Here is a 23,951-nt window from a genome sequence, read left to right as displayed (position 1 = left end):
ACCACGAATCTTTCACTTCACGTTATTGTTCAACTTTTTCTTAGCACGCAGGATTAAATATGTTATTGCGATACCAGACCGAAATTGCAAATTACCAGAACAGCCTTATATAGATTGGACGAAAGTGAGTAGGCCGCTCTCTATTTCTTATATATTTGATTCACCAGTTTTTAGACAGCAATGATTCAGAGCGGTTCGTTGAGCGAGAAACTGGTTTTGCTTAATGAAATAAAGTGGGTTATCTACGTATTTCTTATTACAAAGTTTGTGTTTTTTTCAATTCACTTTCTCGTCTCACCAAGATATCATAAAAGTATGAAAAGATTATTAATTATATATAATATTGCGATATAAATACTCTATCAATAACATTTCTTTATTGAAGTATCATGCAAAATTTAGATGACAGGGAAATGGTATGAACACATGGCGAACGATGGAGAAAAACCACACTGCGATATAATAGACGATATTAGTTATCAATTATATGGATTCGATATGTGGATGACGCCGTCAAATCCAAGGTATATGAAATCATGTGGTCTCTGCTCATCTAATCTATTGAACTCGAGATACTGGTATCCTGAGTAAAATTTATATCGCGTAATTATTTTGTTTTATATTCTAGAGGAGGCATTATTTATTCTCTAACAATATCAATAAAAGATAATAAAGGGCCTTACAAGGTTTGGTATTTCGCAAGTAAGTGAGCTATTTTTTCATTCTCACTGATTAGACTTACTTTTAAATTACGAACGATTTGTTATCATATATTCACTCGTTTAACCAAGCACAAATCACAGACAGGTAAGTCATATTGAATTTCACAGTGAGTTTTCAGTGCAAGTTTTGTTCATATGTTTTAGATTCATTCATGATAGATGTGAATGTTTGATCTGGTATCGTTGATTTCAAATTGGATAATATTTATAACTATATTTTTAATTCATTTGTTCATTCCAGAAATTACGAAGCAAGAGCGCTCATTTTTGGAAGAACTAAGAATGAATTTTTGTCGAAATATGTCGAAAAGTAATAACGGTTAGTAGACGAAGTTTTCATGTATGGAGAGGACAATTGCATATACCGGTACCTATTATTTCAAATTGTCCTATATGGGGGAGAACAATTGCATATGCCCATTATTTTAATTTGTCCCAAAATGGGATTTATATATATCTTTGAGACTGTTTGAATCCGTGTTTTTTTAAACTCTCGTTCTTCAATATTGCAACAAAAATTGCTTTTCAGGAACAACACATATGGAAGCCGTTTACTTATCCGATTATAGCAATTACCTCATTTCATTACAATGTGGAGCAAGAGGTGAGATGTCCTACAATCCGAATAACAAACATTCGTTAAATTAAAGGATTTAATATTTCTTCCTCTGTCGAAAAGCGATATATATATATAAAATAGCGATAAATTTTGTAATTTTTTTTATTACTCGATTGTTAACATAGGCGAGCGATACGTTTGGACATTTGGACGCCATCGTACTCGAACACTAAATGACATTCTGCGAGAAAGGAACAAACTCGTCGAAATCGGTGATGGGTGGAACAATGCTGTACTTTATCTTTCAACATGCTAATTGAAAAACTATATTTTGTTATTCTATAAGGATCGCACCTCATTTTTTTGCTGCTATCCACATTTTCAACTTTATACATCGAGCACTATCAAATCGTAGCAGCAAGAAAAATAACATAGTCATGGGAAAGGCACCGCTTCTTCTAACTAACCATATCTTGATATACCATGAATATAATCCCATAAAACGTCATTGCAATTATTTTGTCCGTAACGAGGAACGCCAATGCTTTAGAAAATATAAACGAGACTTTAGACTTCTATCCTGAATAATGTTTTAAAAAAATCGGAAAACGATCGTTAATACTTAAATTTTGACTCCATACTCCATTTGATTAAATTATAAATGGAATAGTAACATATGTCACGGGTTGATTCACCAAAATTACATTTCGAGCTGTAAAACTGAAAATGGATCTTGATGGAATACCGCTGGAATATTCATATCAAATAAAATTCCTGTTAAGCAACCAATATAACTAATCCCATACCCGACTTGGAATGGTAACCGGAGGCCGTGATTCGCCATATGGATAAGCCTTCTTATCGGCTTTTCTCTCCCCCGGGATAAATATGTAAATCCTATCCTCCTAAGTAAACACTTGGTTCCCGGAAAAATAAGACAATATGTATATTCTCTTCTGATAGAGTGAAGTTTTCAGTGATGCATTTCTCAAGCTGATGTTCCAAATCTCTATCAATAGTCTATGTGGCGTAAATTCGGCAAGATACGGCTTATTACGATCTAGTGCATATATTTAAAAAAAACTTCAATCCTGATTGAAATCGGCAGCCTTTACCTCGTCAGAAGCAAAGTAACTTCATTTTTTTCTCTCTACCGACGGCATGAAATAAAATTTTCCGGAATCCGATTTCAAATTTTGAATATGTGAGTAAATCCTAAATGAATGGCTACATATCCATCGATGCTTTGTTTAATTTTGTCACATTTAGCGTTGCCAACATGTGAACAATTGACATTTCAATGTTCATTTTCTACGTGTAGAATTGATGCCCAAAGATCGATGCTAAGGTTTGTAAGGCCGTAAATATGGTCAGACCGATAATCAAAGACCCCGAATAAGACTTGACCAGAATGAGTACCTTTTTGTGTCATTTGTTTAAACATTTTGGATCAAAATGATATTTATGAGAAGTAATTCGCAAGAGTCAACTAAAAAAAAACACTCTCAAAATAGGCCTTCGTTTCACATATTTTTGCAATGGACCTTTCCCCGACCTTCGACCCCCGAAAAACTAATACTTAACCATTGCACAATTTTGGGGGCTATTTTAGAAGTGCTTTTGCGAGTTGGCGCTTGTAAAATTTGGTCAAGTGTTTCAAACCATCATTATAATTCATCGCATACAACAATCTTTTTTTAAAAAATGCCGGTAACGAATTTTAGCCTAGTCAATCACAGTTATTTCTACACTAATTTTTTATTACTGCAATTAAATTAAAACTCCTAGGAAGACAGGGTAATCAATGAATTATATAATTTATTTTTAAGTTTCCGAAACACAAATGAAAACTAACGAATATAGTTCAAAATCGCGAAAACGAGGTAATGTTTACAACCACGCTTAACAATCTGTATGAGTTAGAAAGATGTCTGAGCTGATGCGAAGTATAAGTATAAGTTTATTTCGACTCCATAATCAGCATAACAATACATTTGACAGATAAAAACAAATCAATAAAAACTAATTATGAAATCAGGGGAGCAAACGAAACCTTAGATAAAGTTTATAACGTACAAAATAAAAGATGGAAGATTTTGCATAGAGGAAGTGGTACGTGTTTACTCACTTAAAATTATTAAGGTATTTCACACACGCTCACATGCACCCACCGCCACACACAACCACTGAGAAGTTATTTAAGTAAGAATAAAACGCGATAAATTTAGGGTATACTATACAGTAAACAAAAAAAAAGTAATAAATACTAGAAAAGAAAAAAAGAGGGGGGCATTGTTACGAAACTTTTTGCATCTTACTGATTAGCCAATGCCACAAAGTAAACAAGGAAATCGATGCTCGGGGAAAGGTTTGAATGAAACTGGTTAGACATTGAAAATATTTGGGGTCAAGGGTCAGAAAACATCCATTGCGCAACAAAATGCTTGTAGGTACACTGGCATTACTATCACTGTGAGTTATAAATCAGTAGAGACTGCATTACCGTGCGGAATATTCTCATCCTATTCAGAAATTGCCAATGCTGGTAATGTTACGCCTTTGTGACTAGACCAGTAAAAACAAAACCTGGAATAAGAAATATAGCAGGAAATGATATGTGTGTGTTATGTGGAAAAGAACCAGAATTTGTTAGCCATCTATTTATGAATTGTGAATATTTTGATTATGTTTTTGATTTTATGGAAAATACTGTTAGGAAATTAAATAATGCCAGACTTTTGAAAAATTATGAAACTTGTGTTTTATTGGATTTAAGCTATTTGTTACATTCCAACACGAGATTTAGATATTATTGTTTATTTAATTTCAATCACTAGATATAAAATATGGATACAAAGAAATTCTGTTATATTCGAAGGTAATCCCCCTAATCAGCACCTAGTTATCAAACAAATAAAAACTGCAATCACTTACAGACTCAACATTGAAAAAAATAGAAAATCACCAAATTTTGTCAGAGAATTTGAAATACCTAGGAATTGTATTTGAACTATAAATCTAGTGTGTATAAATTTAGTATTTATTAGAATGAACATGTCTAATATATTTAATTTTTTACGTTTATTGTACATAATCTAACTCAATATACTAAAAATTGATGAATTGTATGCCGATGCGATCAACACCTCAAACACTGATGGAATGGACATATAAAAAATGAATATTGGATTATTTATCTTATGATTGCTCGAATGGTTATATACTTATTGTTATATTTTAATATATTATCCCATTAAAAAAAAAAAAAAAGAAACAACAGCATAGACTCATAGTGCTGTAGTGTTAGCCTTGAGCTCAGATAACTGTGTCTATACCAGTCTGCCAGTGGTAAGAGTGGTTCTCAAACTTTTTGAAAAACTATGCATAACGGTCCCCTCGCAATTTTTCTGATGACTAGCGGTCCACTAAAGAAATGGAAGCAAATAACAACGCGGTATATTAAGCATTCATCTATTGAATGACATTAAAACAGTTTAATGGGAAGGATGCGCCTAATTGACCTACAGGGGTGGTGACTCCACTACGACCCATGGGCCGGGGCCACGGCCCATCTAATTGGGCCACACGGGCCGTGGCCCATCAAGCTATGGGCCGCGGCCCCGTCAGGAAAAATTCAATTATCTTACCAAAAAATTCAATTATCTTACCAAAATTTTCAATTTTTACAAAATTGTCAATATTCGAACCAAAAAATAAACTCCTGTAGTATGTGTACCAGGTTAGGGTAAAATTTTGTTCAGATTTTTTACATTATAGTTCTATTATGAGTTTGGGGACTGTCTGTATTAGCCAAGTGAATAGTTCCTTTACACAACTTGATGGGCCGCGGCCCATAGCCTGATGGGCCTAGGCCCAATTTGACGGGCCGTGGCCCCGGCCCATGGGCCGAAGAGGAGTCACCACTTCCACTCTAATTGACTCCGACTAGTTCTTCTACCTTGGATTCTGTTTTAGATAATGCAACTCTCCTATCGAGTCCCACGTCCATTCTGTTTCAACATATTTTTTTAATGGCGAGTAACGTGGAAAAAGTTGCCTCACCTTCGTAAGTTGTTGCAAATGAAATGAGCATTTTAGTACCATCTTAGCGTCATCGGAATAGGACGGTGGTTTTCCTTTTCCTCCAGAACTTAGAAAAAACTTACAATCAGATGCGCACGCCTTCCATAAACAATACGCTCTTATTTGCCGTACTTGGCACGTTAACCAACGTTTGTTACGTAATAATGTTTTCAGGAGAGTGTGACGTTCTTTGGAGAAACACTGTAAAAACATGACATCAAAATTCCACCTCAAATCAAAGTGCTTCTGTGCCGAGGTTAAAGTTGTCAAGAGACAACTTTAACTTCAGCACAGAAGCATTTTAATTTAAAGTAAAATTTTGATATCATACTTTCACAGTGTTTTTCCAACGCACGACACACTCAACCGAAGACATTATTACGTAATAAACGTTGGTGAACGTGGCAAGTAGTGTAAATCAGAACGTATTGTTTATGGAGGGCTTGTGCATCTGATTTTAAACTTTCTCGGGGTTAGTTAAAAATGATTTGAGAGTGATGAGAGTTGCATCATCCAAATCATAACTCAAGGTAGAAGAACTAGTGGGAGCCAAGCAGGCCCACCTATCTCATTGAACTGTTTTAATGTCATTCAATGATGAATGCTTAATAGATATCAGGTTGCTATTTGCTTTCATTTCTTTAGTGGACCGCGAGTCATCAGAAAAATTGAAAGGGGACCGTTATGCATGAGACTGAGTTACGCTTATGACTGGAAACACATAACACCAGCTTAAAGTTAGCCTTGTTCTAAGATAATTGTCCCAAACACAAAAACACTATTTGCTTTTTTAAACCAATATTCATGTGAATTTATTCTGATATTCATCAAGCGTTCCTTTTTGATATTTTTTCATAAATAAAATAGACTAGGTGTTAAGAATAAATGAAAATATAATATCCTAGTTGGGTAATAGCGAGAATGTCATTAATATTCACTCCTGTCAACCAAGTGCGGTTGACAAATGTAGCAGTCGTGCGTATGAAAAAAGGTGGAAAGAGGTTTGAAATTGCCTGCTACAAGAACAAAGTAATGTCTTGGCGTAACAAATCTGAGAAAGATATCGATGAAGTGCTTCAAACTGATGCGATATTCACAAATGTATCTAAAGGACAAGTTGCTAAGAAAGAGGATTTGAAGAAATCATTCGGTACAGATGATGTCACAAAAATATGTGTTGAAATTTTGGCAAAGGGAGAATTACAAGTTTCAGAAAAAGAACGCAGTGACCATCTTGAATCAAAATATCGAGATATTGCAACAATGGTTTCTGAAATGTGCGTTAACCCCGAAACGAAGCGTCCATACACAGTTACTGTTATTGAGCGTGCAATGAAAGAAGACATACATTATTCTATCAACATGAATAGAAACGCCAAGCAACAAGCTTTACAAGTCATTAAATTATTACAAGAAAAAATCTCTATCGAACGTGCACAAATGAGAATGAAATTGTACATACCGGGTAAGACCTCAAAATCAATCAAAGAGAAGTTGAGACCGCTTTTCAAATCTATTGAAAACGAGGAGTTCACGGATGGACTTGAAATCGTTTGTTTAATTGATCCTGGTAGTTATAGACAAATTGAAGAATTGATAAGTAAGGAAACAAGGGGAAAAGGAAGCACAGAAGTTTTGAACTTGAAGGAAATGAAAGAAGTGGAAGAGGTTTTAGAATGAGTGTTGATTGTACGGAATTGTACCCTAAAACATGCATGCTAGCAATTCAATTGTGTTTGAGATATCTGCCTATACCTGAATATTGGGTATTCTAGTTAGCAACCAGTATTCCAAATGAACTACTTTACATCAATACTTTGTTATAAATCATTTTAACCAGCCTACTGACAAAGAGTGGCATTGATTCAAGGTCGCATACTGCTTCTTGCCGACCTTAAGCAATCTCATCTGTCTTGGAACTCCCTAAGTCCTAACACATGAAATACAATGCAGTATACCTATTTGCGGATGCATGTTGTTGTACTTCTTGAGTTCTACTATTTCATACTGCCTGTATTGTTGAACAATATACATTTTCTTTCTGCTTATATACAAATAATATATTTTTGGGTTTCTTGTTGATCATTTACAATAGTGATTGATGGCACAAAAAATAAGCAAGCTCAGGATTTGTTATATTCAGAATCAGATATTTATAAGCTTTAGACTACTTAATATTGCATTGCATTCTGGAATATAACAAATAGATGGATGTCAGAACATTGATAATAAGTAAGTTGAGGCAGTCTTGTAGAAATGATATATTGATTAACATTTGCAAAGAAAAATGGCTTTTAATCTTGTCGCGCTGGTATACACACAAGTTATATGACTCAAAAGCTTTGACAGTCTTTTACTTCAATCACATTATTAACAATGATTTTCTATAAAATATTCAAACAAAATGACAATTGTTATACAAAGATTTACAATTCCGGAGTGAAATTTATACTCTTGCTTCATGAAATCTGAAGTGTTTATGCATATGCAAGCTTTCTTGTTAATAATGTTTTTTTAGTTATCATCAGAAATTTCTACGCACGCTCTGTTAATAAAAACAGCAAAACTCAAACGACTTCAAAGCACTGACCAGAAGCACTATTAAGATTACACTTTATACTCCTGTTGGAAGGAGAATGCCACACATATCGCTTTACACATTCAAAACCAATATTTTGCTTGGGAATGACTTGCTTTAACAATACCTTTTATGCCTGGAACAGCTAGTTTCAAAACATGAGGATGGATGAATAAAGATATAATATGTCCTGATTAGATAAAGCCAGACTATGCTAGAAAGTTATGAAGAATGGCGTTCAAGATGGTTAATAAGTATTCAAATCCTCCACGTTGACTCTTTGTCATCTTCGTCCTGGGCAAAGTCATTCTGTATGACTGCGTCTGCGGTCTCACGAAGCTTCTGCAGTATTTCTTCAGGGATGATGGTGGCATCATTTGCTGCTTAATTTAAAACTGGAAGTTAATCTCGATCTAACTTGAATGAGAATGTTTAATCATGAAGGTTGAAACCACAGAATTTGTTTAATTGAACCTCAATAGTAATTCTAATTCAAGTTATGATTGTAGAGTTGAAATTTCAGAATTCTAAGGCGGTAAAAGAAGTCAAAAAACAATGAGTTTCCTAAGCTCTCATCCTAAGCTCTCATAAAAGTTTATAAAAGAACCTTGCATATATGGAATTAATTCTCTCAGTGTCTGAGACTTATAAATTTTGTTAACTCCAAGTCCGCAGATTGAGTTAAATATTTAGTCTTCCGTTAAAGTTCCAGAGCTGCACCAAAAGTAAACACAAAATACAATCTTGCATTTCAATTCTATATTGTTATTTTTACTGCAAATTGTTTAAATCACGCAAGAGTCACAAAACCAACACTCCAAACTTGCTAGAACTGTTGTTAAGTCTTTTATTAGCTCGGAGGCCAGGATAGAAATAGGTATAATAATTTTGCTCTTACTTATATTCATATAAAGATGCTCTTTCACTAAGAAATACATAAGCAATAGCATTATATATAGGTTTGGCATTTAGAAACATAGCAGATAGAAATAAGACCTATAAATTACATTTAAATTACTATGAACTAAGAATGAATCATCATAATATAAATCACAGGCAGTGCTGTTTAAGTGACCAACTTGGAAAATAGACTAAAGAATTGGAATATTTTGACTGAATCAATTACCATATCCAAATCAATTCCATCTTATGACTCACTACTTGTTAATTACGTAGGAGCTAGGCTAATTTTTTAAATAACTCAAAGTGACTAATTTACCATTATTTGCTATAAATTGTGAGAATGAAAAAGGGGGGGACTCCTTAAAATTGCACCGAATTCTATTTTTTGATTCATAATGAAAATTGTAAAGTTGAAATTGAGTCTTTTGCAGTTGGAATGTAAAAGGTACGTTACAGAATTACTGTGTATAAGTCATTGAGGTTACTGTATTTGGGAAATTATTTTTGTTTGATAGAATGTTGTTCTCCACTTAATAAATACAGAAGTGAAAGTTTGGTCAGGAGAGTGCAAAGCAATAGCACAGCTCAAGCAAAACAATAGATATTATTTAAACTGCCAATATGTGACATGCCAATATGTGATAGAAAATTTTAGTTGGTCATTGTTTGACTGATTATATTTCAGATAATATAAATTGAGATGGAAATTCCTTGAAAATGCTCGATTCCACAGCATCTATACTAATTTAGCATTGTAAAATATCTAGGTAGCAGAAATACACATAATATGATTATTATTTTTCGGGGAAAAAACACACTGCAACAAGTTTTTTCTCACCCCTGGAAGTCGACATAGAATAGTTTCCTTTTGTTCCATATTTTTGATATTTTGAAATATCAGAATTACCCAACCCTAAAAGGCAGACCCATATTGTAATAGAAAAATTAATTTAAGATGTACATCCTACATTAAAAATATGTAGTTTCTACAGAAGACAAAGCGTTACCATAACAACAAATTCTGAATTGATCCAATTTGACTATACTGTATATATCGGTTGAAAATGAAGAAAATGAAGTGCATCGACTTTCATATAAACTATACATTGTTGACGTTCTAGCATGTAAACAGCATCATCTTAATTAAATATCTTACAGCTGTGGGTATTCACAATTTGTGTGCAAAATGTGATTTAATATATAAATAAATATAATCATATGTTAAAAACTCAAGAAAAAAAATGATACATTTTTGTGTCCTTTGTCAGCAGCTCTACAACAAATGAAAAATTTACAGTAATGCATATTACAGGTAAATAGTTGACGCTGAAAAAAGTTTCACATGAAGCACAATTTTCTTCATTAAACTGGTATATTCCCTGAGTTTAAATTTACATTTCAAGAACTTTTCCAGTATTTAGTTATGTTAGAGAGGTGATATGGAAAACTTCTAAAATACTTTGAATAGGTATGAGTTGCAACATAGTCACATTATTCAATTAGGAACTTTATAGAATAAATTTTAGATTGGTCGTAATCGAAATAGGGCTATGACAAAGATATTAAAAATACATGTTGCACATTGGGCTATTCGTGCATGATATCATTTTTTGTATCCAGTTGTTATTTAAGACGAGATTTAAGAAAGAAGAGTGGAACTCGAAAATTTTTTTATCAAGAAATACATAACGTCCAAATTATCCCTTTCTTGGTTTCAAATTTACTTTTTCTGTGATATCATGATTTATGTCAAATTGTAAAGTATTTGGCATATATTGCAATTTCTCCCCTAAAAAAGAACAATACTGGTATGAATCGTGAAGCATTATTCAAATATCAAAAAGCTTATCACAGAAAAAATACCCAAACTTAACATTCCGCAGAAATATACGTTGACAGAAAATACTGTAAGAAATTTTTAAAAACACGCAAATGCACAACTGAAAAAGAACAAAAAATTTTTTCAGTGAAGCACGTTGCAAAGCATAGATTATAAATACTTTTGAAACTCCAGATTATATCAGTTGCAGCTACAGTATTCTATATGCAAAGCATGCTACGCAAAATGCCTCAAAAAGTGCTGAATCAACACAAATCAATGCATCAAACTTCATCTTCTGCCAGATTTTTAAAAATTTCGACTTCGATGTCCTCTGGTTTAAATAATAAGGGCACGGAGGGTGAAACTTCTTCAGGGTCGCATTCGAGTGTGACACTCGTAGTATTCTTTATTGCTGGCTCGCTATGAGTCCTTTTAGGAAAAAATGGACTTGAGGAGGATTCTTGTTCACTCTCCGCTGTTGCATTATTATTGTTAGTGTTATGAGAGGTTCCTGTTGTGTAGTAAATCAAAAAAACTTTATTAGTACAAAAAGGCATTATGCTGTCATACATAATGCCTCAATCAAACCACTCTCACAACACAATTCTACTTAGTAAAATGTTACAGATTTTGAGACTAGCATTATTACACCATCACTCCAAACATTTGCACAGGTAAAGGAAGTTTTCAAAAATGGCAATACCAGTGCTTTTTTTTGTTAAATTGGGATAATTTAAATAATAAATTGAATTTATGCATCATGTTCATTCACTTTCCTAGCAATTCATGAATTCCCTGGAGTTATTATTATTTCTTCGCACAAAATATTATCACCACTCTGCTTCTTCAAATTATATCAATATACAGGGTGTCCAAAAAATGTTGCCCAATTTTGTAGTGGTGAAAATTAAAAATTTCTTTGTCTTCGTTTATTACCTGATAGTTCCTATTGCGCCTGTATTTCTAATTTATTATACAATATAATTAAACTTTCTATAAAATCGGGCAGATTTTTTTATTGTTATTACTTTGGGATAAAGTGAAATTTTTCGAACACCCTTTATGGTGGCATTCTCATATAATTTTTATATATGTCCATACGACTTGCACAAAGATATAATATACAAAAACGGAGTTTCTGATAGTGTAAATTTTTTTATTAAACATTCCTTTGTTACTCATAGCTACTATCCACACCAAACTTAAATCTAAAATCACTCCATTTAGGCTACGCTTCAATCAAACAATTACCGGTAATTCTAAATTAATTTTAATCAAACATTTTACCTGGCTCCTCATCTTCAGAATCTTCACCATAATAATGTGGATGAAGAGATCCTGCTCTTTCTCTTGGGTCACAAATTGCTACTGATGGAATTTCAGTTCGCCATGGAAGCTCTTTATTCAATGCTACGTCATGATTCTCCTTGTTTGATTCTTTTGCTTCCTCATCATCAGGAAGTTTTGAATCAGGCTCTGAAAAAAAAAAAAATTTATAAAAAAATCTTTTTAATTGACCATTCTCCTCGGGCTCTCAAAACTTGGCAAAAATTTCATTTTTTTTTGCTTTTCATTTTTCTTGAGTGTGAATTAGCGTGATATACAATATGTTGATAGCAATGAAATGGGAAATGGAAGAAGTAACGATAAGTCATTAGGTAAGAACGTATTTGAATTGAATTAGGATCAAAATTATTCTGTTTGAAGGAGTTACGACTAAAAATATGATGGTAGCTTACAGTACTGACTTGGTTCCAGTGTGTTCATAGTTTCATATGAAAGCTAATACTGGCCTAGATTAACCAGAGTATTCTAAGTGTGTTACTGGTTCTTAGCAAGATACGCCAAATGTTGTTAGAATCATGATTCTCATGTAATGTAAATATACTTGTAAATGGATTTTCTCAATGAACACTTTCAAACGCAAAGCTACGAATTTACTTATTTTCAGGATGATTTAAATTTCAGTTCATTTTAAAGTTCAAGTATAGCGTAGTTGATAGAGAAGGACAGTCTGCTTTCTAAACAAATAAAAACTGAATTATCATACCATCGATAGCGGCCACTGAAAATGTGATTCCTTCATCTTCTGGTTCTTCTTTAATAGGCATTTCACCGTGTGATGAATTAAGAGATGGACATGTTTCAACCAAGACAGATGGAGCTTTTGAAAAATATCAAAAAATCAGCATTAATACAATTTGAGTTATATGGCTGCACAGAATGGAACTTTACTATAGATGTTAAAAATAATGGAACTTATACTTATAAAACTTCAGATATCATTGTAATTCAGTTGTTTGTGATGTAATTTCGACTTCATTTAATATTTTTACTGGGTGGTATCGCAAATTTTAATAAAAGAGGGTGATCTCTAATTCCCCAGCAAATTTTCATTTATGAACTAAGCGTTTTAAAAATGTTGATTTCCTTTGAATTACAAACAACTGTGATGAAACATAACCTCACTAATAAGTTGGTAGATAAATTTACATCCTAGAATATTTCTAGGGATATGTCCACATAGAGTTGACTGGGGTGAACAGTAATATTACAACTATTATTATCAGGAATCAGAGTTATAGGAGAGGTAAATAATAAGTGTACATTACGTTATCAATAAACAAATTGAATACACTGCAAATTACCACAAAAATTATCCAAAAAATTGAATCAAAATTTTTTTTTGGAGAATCATTGATTTACAGATGCAAATTTTCAATAAAACACAGAAAAAAAATTCCATATTAGTTGGTGTTTTTACGTGTTATGTCGTAAAAACACTGCTTATTCAAAACCAAAAAAACTAATAAAATGAGGTTCATGCTTTTTATTAATTTCTACTTTATGTTAAAAGAAATTAAAAATATCCTAAAACAAATTTTTAAAAAACATGCCTAAATATATTCATCTCAAAGTATTAGAATGAAATTATCAAAATCTATAGCATTGCAAAGATTTTCTAATTTAGCACACAAACTAAGACATATTGTCTATGTCATTTCATCAATCAAATAAGATAGATAAGAAGATATAAGTGACTATGTGGTATTTCATGTCACATATCTCAACATGAAAGTGACAAATCGTAAATATTCATGAAGAATGTATGTTTTTAAAATGCTCATAAATCTCATTTTACTCGGATATATTTTTCATTATTCTATGGGCAATTATTTTTCTTGTGATTAATTGTCATCACTATTGATATTTCGTTAGGGAGAATTTGTCATGAGCACTCGATTAGAAGTGAAGGACACTTGAAGGATGTAACAGGCACCACTGCAACAAAATTATATAGAACTATGGTATGGCAGTTAATACCCTTATACAATATCCCTTATCAAGTTTTTCATTCAGATCTCAGGACAAAAGGTTTTCATTTCCCAAAATGACATAAAACAAGTGACAAACAAAGCAAAACTTGCAAATGGTGAAAAGTGTCACTGAATAGAAAATCCTAAAGCATATTTAAAATTGGATTTGAAATATAATATTTATAGTTCTTTGTATTTGAGTAAAAAAAACTTATTGAATTTTCAAACAATGGCGAACCAACAAAATCAGGCGCTTCAAAAGTGTGTGTACCAATATGGAGATAACTAATTTTGTTCCCTACTTTACATGAAGTTGTGTATATTTACTTTGCTAACACAGATAGTCCCCAAACTCGTAATAGAACTAAAATAAGGAAAATCGGAATAAAATTATACCTCAACCTGGTACACACTATGGCAGTACCCATTATTATACAAATCTTGAATGAACGTCTGAGAAAATATGGGAGTAACTTCAATCCAACTAAATTTATTGTTTTGAATTGAAAATGAATTTCTTTGGTACATCTCCCCGCACTGTCAGTAGTGACAGACACCATAAAGCATTGAAATATTTGACATGCAGGCTTTCATAAATCCAAATATCAAAAAATCTTTATTATACAATTTAACTTCATGACAATAGGTTGTACAATACAAACAAAATATAGTATTTTTCGAGGTTTATAAAGATTTTAATTGGCAGTTTTGTTTTTTAGAATCTACGCCTCACATATTTGGCTTGTTTTCATTTCGATTATTTCTTTTCCCTTCCATTTGTTACAGGATTAAATCCGAAAATATTGAAGAAAGAATATATGAAGATCAGGCCCTATTAAATTATTTCATTGCCCTTCTAAAACACAATTATACTTTGTTTAGCAAGTACAGAAAAGTATCAATGTCATTATATCATGAGCTTAAATCCTGGAAAAACCCCACAGTTTCTTTCATTATATTGACATTATCATAATGTTCACAACCTTGAAACCTGATTAGAGAGTTTCTGATTGTGCTTTTCAAATAAATTTACCGTTATATTTTATCAACAATGCTAATTAGCGCTCAATTAGAAGAATATCAATGTTTTTTTTTTCACTTATACCCTATGTCACAAGATGAGAATGCCCTTATAGTACTCATGATTTGAACTTAATTTAAAATGTTATCAACATCCTTGAATTTCTATACTGTGTGTTTGTCTCATTGTTTTGTTCAATGGCGGAGTTTCAAAATAAATACCTGTAATTCATGTATCTATGGAAACATTGATTTTTTTCGATCATCAAAATATATATTATCAGGATTCTTAAATTATTTAGAATGAAGGATAAAAGAGAAGAGTGTTTAACCATGCAATTACATAGAACATAAAGTTTGTGAGTTTGAGTGAACAGGAAAAATGCATAAGGTATCTTTCCAACAATAGTATAATTTGAAACTTGAAAAAGAAAACCGAAAAGATTATTAAGGTTATTTCAGCGGAAAAAGAAATTGAATAAGTATTCTAATATCTCTATTCACATGCTTTTTCTAAAAATTCTTCAATTCCTTAGGTAGGATACAACATTTACATGTAACTTAACTTTTGGCAAAAATGAGGGAAATCTAATAAAATTACCTTATTATTAAGACTAAAGTAAGCATTCTAGAACCATGAAAAGAACACATCGAGTAAAACTAGCCCCGAATGCTAGGTCGCGCCATTAAGATATATGAAATCTAAATTTACCCAAAGCTGTAAAATAGATTTTGTAAATCTAGTAATCATCACCAATTAGAAGAGCTGCAATTAAAATCAATTTTTTTGCATCTCAAGAAATTAGTAATTTAGATTCAAATCAGCTTCCAAAAATACAGACCATTGAATTTTGTGAACATTTTTACACAACAGATCAGTAATTATTGAACAAAAATTAACCGTGCGACACAGTGCCGTGCTCGTGCTGTATGATTACTTATATTCTTACCAACAACACCCGTAAGAGGGTTAATCGTCTGCTCGATAAGTTGAACCGGTTCTGAGGATGATAAGTGACACAATATATTATAATAATTTGAGTGTATCCAGTAGGTATATATGACAAAAATTATGACTGTGTAAACCATAAAGATTTTAGGACATGTTTTCTTACGAAAAGACAATGTTAAACACAATATCAACACAGAACCAACATATGTGAATATGTTTTGTACTCCGTTTGCAACAATACTACAGTGTGCAAGATCATGGATCTCGTCTGGTAACCAAGATGTCAAGGGTTCGAATCTCAGTGGGTTTTGACACGCTATAGAAGTAAAGCTGAATTTGACAATATACAGCCAAAACCTCTTGGAATTGCTGAAAATCAAAACGACAGAAATAGCACATCACAGTCGCCAGACAAAGAAATAGTGAAATCTATTCATGAATAAAATACATTTAACAAATTTGATAAATCGCAAAGGCTTTAGAAAATCCAACTAATCTTATTCAAATAACTTTAATAAATTAAATAAATTGTTACAATTCAAAGAAACCGTTCTAAATCATTACAATGAACTTTATTAGAACATAAATCCCCTTAAATAAAAATAATTCATCTTATTAAAATGCTCGTTTAAAATTGGCTAAAAAAAAAATTCAAGGGGAATTTGAAATAACCTAAATATGAAATATGAATTTTGCCAAAATGGTATTTTTTATTTGTAGTTTGTAATAAATCACACAAAAATAAAAAACAAATGAAATATTTCGATTGAGTTTCTGGAACAACGAAAAAATTGTATGGGCCAATCAATGCCCATCATATTTTGATTCGATACAAAATGACAAACAATACAAAATGGAGAATCATTGTGACACAACAAAGGGACATAACTTAACATTGAAAATGCATTTGACGCTCACCATGACCATTTGAAAAGTGTACTGCAGTTTAGAAAAATCAAATTTCATCAAGATATTAGTTACCGCAAATAAATAGAAAATACCTACCACACCACACCCGAAAGTTATCATTAGATTATACCCAATTAAGCATGGAGAACTAATAAGAATATAAGACCCATGCTTAATCGGTGATAATCAAATCCTCAAGAAATGTTAAATTTGAGTTGTATTTAATACATTGTTTTCGCATAATTAAATACATTAATTATTATGTTAATTGAAAAGCGAAGAATAAAGGGTATGCCACATAAGCATAATTACCACTCTGTCTTCTGTTATAAATGGTGGCTAACGCTGGAAAGCAAAGACGTTTTTTATAAACTCGAACCTAGTCTAACATAATAATAATAATATAGTGAAGACTATAGAAAAAGTAAAAACAGTGAGAAAGTGAAAAAATGGTCTAAAAATTGAAAAAGAATGAAATGTTGCTCATATTTATGTCCTTATGAATTTAAATAATTCTACTCAATAACTCTAATCAGTGGCTCTTGGCATTTCAATGGTTGCCCACAACTCTGCTAAGAGATCAATCTCCTCAATTTCGGAGTGAGTGGCGTTACCTTGCGGCAAGCAAAGTTCCTCGAAAGGGAATATATATATTCCTTCACACTACTGTGCATTCAATATTTCTATCAGTTTTAAATAAGTGTATTGATTTAAGATAATTCAAATTATTATAAATCTTGGAAAAGTTTTTTGTAAAAAAGAATCCATTATATTATTTTCATATATCACATTTTTTGAGCATCGCTAATATTTTGGTATTTATTCTGCTATAACAGTTTTGACAATAATTACCGGTACTAAACATTAAAATATCCGTGCTCCAGAAGTAGTGTAACAATATGGAGGTAACTAATTTTGTTCATCAAGTTGTGTAAAGGGACTGAAACCTATGGGCAGGGGTGTGTGTTCGCTGGGCTAACACAGACAGTCGCCGAACTCGTAATAGAACTAAAATAAGGAAAATCGAATTAAAATTGAGGCCTAACCCTAACCTGGTACACATACTACGGGATGGGAGTACCAAAATATCTTTAAAAAAAAACCTGTGTGATGGTGGTGCGTCTTCGGTTTCATTTGAAACGAACCATTCCTTGATCTTGATGGTTGTTGTAAAACGTTCTGAAATTACAGGTAATTTATTGCCAAACTTACAATCGGCTTATGTATGGTTCTGAGATGGATAATATAAAATTGAAATCAAAGTCCATTGTCTCCAAAATTGAATATTTGGCTAATTTGCTGAAATTATCCAGTAATTTTAATATATTTATTATACAAAGTGTTCATAAAGTCCCCTTACGATTTCAATTTTGTTATGAAGTCAGTTCTCAATATATCTTAACCAGGTTTGTTTTAATATGATCAAGTTTTTTTTTCACTTTATTCAATAGGGGCCATATTATTCTGTAGGGGCCAACAAACTATATTATGGTATTGGTAAATATTATTGCAATTTATAAAAAAAAATTGAACTTTTAAAAAAAAAACCTGGTTTATATTTATATAAATCTACATTTATTCATATAAATAACATAAGAATGATGTCAAATTTCTAATAGGGTCATTCTTAATACGAGTGGAAAAAGGAGACTTACTTTCTTAGATTTGATTCAATAAAACAATATATATATTTGATTTACAGCAAACTAAAATTGTATCAGTTACTGTACATTTGAGCAAATTTTTGAGGGTTTTATGGGGTTCGGTTTTTGAGTGCGGCATCATCTCACTCGACGGCACGCTTGGGTTTTCAAGCACCAAATTTACGTTCGAGTACCGCAGCATTTTTTGGTCAACTACCAAATTGTTCAAGTATGAAGTCTTTCGACTATCGAGGTATCACTGTATTTTTTTTCTATTGGAAACCATGGGCCTACAGAGTGTTGGGAGTCTTTGAAAAGAGGACATGTATCATGGAAGTTTGAGAACCGCACATTCATATGTAATTTTGCATTTTAATATAATCAATAGGTATATTATTGTAATAAATGTATTCTGAAAAGCACTCTTCACAGATTTATTAAATCAAAAACAATATTTCTGTCTTATGCATGTCGAACAATACCTACCTTGAAATGTTTATTGTGCTTCCTGTGTTTTTGTGTTTTCTTTCTTCTGTTATGAATCCTTCTTCTAATTAAAATTTCTTGTTCTTGTCGTTTCTGAGTGTGAGATGTGTCAATTTCTCCACGTTTGTAATGGAAATCAGTCTGTAAAAAATACGATAATTTGTTAATATAAAAAACAACGATCTACATGAGGAATAAATAAACTGAGACTTCAATACCAGATGTGTAACCTGCAAAGCCAATACAGTTGAGTCTAACGCAAGGGTGTGCAACCTTTTATTTTGTCGGTAGGCCATATGACCAACTTTGGACATCAAGCTGAGCCACACGAAAATGAGGAATTGGAGCTATCGCTTATTCCTCCAGTAATAAAGGCACTGGGTAAAACGGCCACCGATTTAACGCAGCGACAAGAGCAAAAAACATTATATTTATTTATTCCTTATACCCATGTGAGCACTTTTTTGAAAAAACTGCCAGATTAAGATTTTTAAGCCTGATTGGGAAATATCTGAGCGTTGATAACGGGCCACACTAAATGGCTTGGCAGGCCGGGATGTGGCTCACGGGCCGCCTGTTGCACACACCCCGTCTAATGCTTTAACCACCTGGCAATCGCGCACGTTTTTCTAACAATGTTGACCATGAATATATCATGTTAACACCGGTGCCTACTGAGTCTACTAAATAGGGTTCTAGGATATTGCTTGATGCTCGAACCAGATAATGAATTTAATGATTTTCGTCCCCACAGTTATATCTCGTTTAGTTTGAAGAAGTTGGACTATGATCTAACGCAGGGGTCACCAAACTTTTTTGACCGCGGGCCGGATATGACTCAAATTGTGTTGAAACGGGCCGGATGAATATTTTTGTCAATGCAATACAATAAATTCACAAATGTTGGGAATATCGCAGAATATAGATCGAGAACATTCTAAGAAAAAAAATTAACATGATTTCCAGACATTTCCATTTCGAGACAACTATCCTGAGTTTAGATGTTATCAAAACGTTGCTGTCATGAATTAGGGATGTTATAAAATCCGCGGCAAAAAATGTATGCATCACGTCTGCTAGGTACCGTTACGCCGTGTTGAAATACCGCTTGTAAAAACGACTGCCTGCTGTAGCTTGGAATTCTATGAAATTTTGACATAATTTAGATAAAATAAACAACTATTATCTGGTATTTGATTTTTTCATTAGCTCATAAATTTCCCAACATTCGACGCTTTTAAAAATTACGCTCCAGTTATACGTAGCGCAAATTAATGATATTGTCTATGGACACCAATAAAATTTATGTGGACGTGTATATTTCTTTCCTAACATGATACAATTTTTATGAAGTTCGTACAATCAAAACATCGTTAATTATTACCCACAATGAACCACTGTCAAACTATCATGCACTCCAGCGTTTATTTACGACGATCTTTTGGCGGTGTCAATGACCGTTGCCAGAATAAAATCCTGAAATAGTCTCAATATTCCATAGATGTGACGCACAACGAAAGATTAGTGATTGATATGTGTTATTTTTCCATATTTAGTTCAGTTCTTATCAAAAAAGTAATACAATGTTTATGGAAAAAATTGGCCTGTCGGGCGGTACTAAAATTCCGATATCTCCGTTATTTCTTGATCATTTATTATAAACTTGGTATTGTTTTCTATTTTTACTCAGATCTTTCCACTGGAGCAGTTTTTATTTAAATCGGATGAACTTCAATTTTTTTGTAACATACCTACATGAATATCCGCATTGAAGCAGTACAAAAGTTAGTGTGGCTTTTGAAATTGAAGCAGTACGCGAGGGATTACAGTACTGTTAGCACAAAATGCACATTCGACGTTTATTTTAGCACAAAAAACAAACAGTTCCGCCGAAAGCACACGCCACGAGTGTACAAGTGTATCGCAGAAAACGTTACGTGCTGGTAGCATTCAAAGTTGCAAAAACGAAGTTTTGTTTACAACCACGACTGAAAATCTGTCAGGGTGACAAAAGTATCTGAGCGGATGCGGAAAGGCCTATTATTACGTCACTTTTTTGCATCTTGCCGATTGGCCAATGTTACGAAATAAACAAGGACGACGATGCTCGTGAAAATCTCCCTTTGAAAAAAATTTAGCCATTTCTGTGTGTTATTGCAGACCGGATAAAATGACGCCGCGGGCCGGATAAAATGACGTCGCGGGCCGGATCCGGCCCGCGGGCCGTAGTTTGGTGACCCCTGATCTAACGAAAGCTCAAAATACTCTGGAATTTGCTATTCCATGGAAAGAGATTTTATTATTCCTATTAAAAACATACTTTTGCTCTTGGACGATACATATTCTTCTTGAGTAAATGATGGGCATCACTAACTTCAGCAGCATCGCTTATTATAACAGCAGATTGTCGTTGCATTTCTAGTGCTCTCATATCAATACATGCATCTGATTGATTTCTCCTGTCAAAAAGGTTTCGATTTGGTTATTTGAAAAATAAACAATAAACTCTGACTGAACCATTGATATATGTTTTCGAACCAAAAAGGGACAAACGAATGTTATTCAGATTTTCCCAAACCACAAAAAAGCCAAACGATGTTATTCATATTTCTATTGAACACAAGTTGACATATAAACTGTTTTGTTGATTGTTGCTATTGTTCTTGTTGTTGTTGCTGCAATCATTTTTACGGTGGCTCCATAATTAATGAACCAATCAATTTCAAATTTCTACTACTCAAAAGATTTTTTTCAAATTTCCACAGAGTCATGCAATTGTTGCTATTGTTCTTGTTGTTGATGTTACAATCATTTTTGTATGAGAGGGAATTACTCCGTAACTAATGGACCAATCGATTCCAAATTTCTACTACTCAAAGATTTTTTTCGAATTTCCACAGTCATGAAATTGTTGCTATTGTTCTTGTTGTTGTTATGGACATTATTTGTTAGGGCCATTACCTTCCCATTTAATTTCTATGGAAATTTGTAACATGCAATCCTTATTCTCGCTAGGAAACAATCAAAAAAGGTTTTGCTAATTTAAACTCTCCAATAGTTAATGGACAAAAAATAGGTTTAGTTCATCTTACATTATAGAAGAGAAAGAAGTTGTTGAATATGATCTTCTCATCTCCATTGGCAACAATAAATTTGCTAGAGTCTTTTCAGAAACTAATTCATTGCTACTTCCACCTGAAAAATCAAGTGATGATGTCGCATTATATACCGGTAGGTAAATTAGAAAAAAAATTTTAATCTGTCTAAAATTCATTTTAACATGGAAAACATAATCTTAGAACCAGGAATGTGGTGTCAGGAGTCGGAGGTTGGCATGTTTTCACTGAAGTAGAACCTGGGGAATACATCACGGTTATTAAACAATATTAATAAGTCTATTAACTGAAGCTTGCATGTGCCAATGTTCTTGTTATCAAAATTTCAAAAGTTCAGAGTTGGAGTCAAATTCAAAATTTTTCACGTATTTCACGACCCAGTGTCTCAGGAATCGATAGCAAGTTTTTCCCAACTTTTCAGCCCTGTTTAAAATACAGTGATACCTCAGTAGTCGAATGAGCCGGTACTTGAACAATTCGGGAGCCGACCAAAAAATTCAAGGTAAAAAGGCTGCGTGTGGTACTTGAACAGAAATTTGGTGCTTATTATTGTTTAAATGCACGTTTTATTGATATTTTGGGCATTTTGGAATGCTTAGGAACTATCAAAATAATTACCATTATTTCTTATGTCAAAAAAGTTTCAGTACTCGGTCAAATTGGTAGTCGAACACCAATCCTGAACGAATTATGTTCGACTACCGAGGTATCACTGTAACAATGATGAAACTTCATTTTGAAACATCAATATTAAGACCACATAGCATCTTTTCAAGGCACATACCTCTCTCAATTTCCAGTAACATATCATGAGCTTCTCTCTTATTAATCCGGTGAAATGTTTCCAAAATAACTTGGTCATGTGTTTTGTAAGGTTCTCGAACAAACCATTTCATCAAGTAATCTGTATTGAGCCTGGTGAGCCTGTTAAAAAAAATAAAGCCTCATGATACAAATGTACAGAGCGTTTTCTCCCATCACAATTTTATTATGAAAACAGTTCTCATTCTTAACATGGTTATTCCAATTTTTTAATTGTAATTTGTAATACACCTGTAGGTGACAACAGACAAGAAAAAGAGTATTGATATAAATGAATAATATTCAATCACAAAACAATGCATTTTTATGTTGAAGATAACTTGTAATATTGTTTTTCCCAACCAGCCGACTGTTTATGCACAGCAACGCAGTGAAACATCAGAAAATGTGGCGCTCCAGAAGTAAGTGTACCAATATGGAGGTAACTAATTTTGTTCGGCTACTTAACATCAAGTTGTGTAAAGATACTGAAACCTATGTGCAGGGGGTATATTCCCTTGGCTAACACAGACAATCCCAGAACTCGTGATAGAACTAAAATAAGTAAAATCGGAATAAAATTATGGCCTAACCCTAACCTGGTACACATACTACAGGAGTACCAAAAATGCAACAAAAACTTCAGATTCTTTGAATATGAAATAGAGGGCAAAAAGGGGACATAATTCCATTTTAATTCTGTTAAAAGGTAGCCCAGTGACACCCTTGTTAAAAATTTCTACAAAAAATTATCATAATATGAAACTATAATAATAATATGGTATTCAATTGAGTTAATAAAACATAAATGACTCCGAGATAACAGACAGCTTTTCTCTTGAGAGCATACTAAATGCATTAAATTTGACACAAATCGACCTTAGACGAATTAAAAGCAGAGAAAGTGACATCAAATTTTCACTATGTGGTTATTCGTCGCTGAATAATTTATTTAAAGGGAATGATGGTTTTCAACTAAAACAGTAACAGAGTCGTTGATTTAATAAAAGCAAACCAGTGTCAGCCGGAATCGAATAATA

General features: G+C 32.9%; 2 protein-coding genes and 1 long non-coding RNA gene across 11 annotated transcripts in view; 2 read left to right on the top strand and 1 right to left on the bottom strand.

Moving 5' to 3' along the window:
- On the top strand, positions 1–524 carry LOC120332750 (uncharacterized). Its single transcript, XR_013479886.1, has 2 exons — positions 1–124; positions 403–524. It is a non-coding gene; the product is annotated as an uncharacterized LOC120332750 (long non-coding RNA).
- Positions 525–6,228: 5,704 nt separating this feature from the next.
- LOC120332899 (ribosome maturation protein SBDS-like) lies at positions 6,229–7,126 on the top strand. The gene has a single exon (XM_039400242.2). It carries the CDS (start codon positions 6,286–6,288, stop codon positions 7,042–7,044), a length of 759 nt encoding a protein of 252 aa, XP_039256176.2. The 5' UTR covers positions 6,229–6,285; the 3' UTR covers positions 7,045–7,126.
- A 351-nt stretch (positions 7,127–7,477) lies between these two features.
- The window catches only part of LOC120332898 (sodium/hydrogen exchanger 3-like), a 36,047-nt gene continuing 19,573 nt past the window's right edge, over positions 7,478–23,951 (bottom strand). Inside the window, exons 12-22 of one of the 9 annotated variants that reach the window (XM_039400241.2) lie at positions 22,895–23,034; positions 22,087–22,189; positions 21,315–21,453; positions 18,995–19,135; positions 17,969–18,044; positions 17,178–17,210; positions 16,875–16,895; positions 15,955–16,005; positions 12,718–12,831; positions 11,955–12,143; positions 7,478–8,322 (exon numbers count right to left, since the gene is read on the bottom strand). In XM_039400241.2, coding sequence (XP_039256175.2) covers positions 8,201–8,322; positions 11,955–12,143; positions 12,718–12,831; positions 15,955–16,005; positions 16,875–16,895; positions 17,178–17,210; positions 17,969–18,044; positions 18,995–19,135; positions 21,315–21,453; positions 22,087–22,189; positions 22,895–23,034 — 1,129 coding nt within the window. In that variant the 3' untranslated portion in view covers positions 7,478–8,200. Of the gene's footprint in view, positions 8,323–8,684; positions 11,179–11,954; positions 12,144–12,717; positions 12,832–15,954; positions 16,006–16,874; positions 16,896–17,177; positions 17,211–17,968; positions 18,045–18,994; positions 19,136–21,314; positions 21,454–22,086; positions 22,190–22,894; positions 23,035–23,951 lie in introns of those variants that run through there. The other 8 variants (XM_039400233.2, XM_078119526.1, XM_039400235.2 and 5 more) reach the window with 8 other exon arrangements.

This window comes from Styela clava, chromosome 13, assembly GCF_964204865.1.
Source record: "Styela clava chromosome 13, kaStyClav1.hap1.2, whole genome shotgun sequence".
NCBI lineage: Eukaryota > Metazoa > Chordata > Ascidiacea > Stolidobranchia > Styelidae > Styela > Styela clava.
The sequence above is the reverse complement of the archived record's forward strand: the minus strand, read 5'-3'. Positions and strand labels throughout refer to the sequence as shown.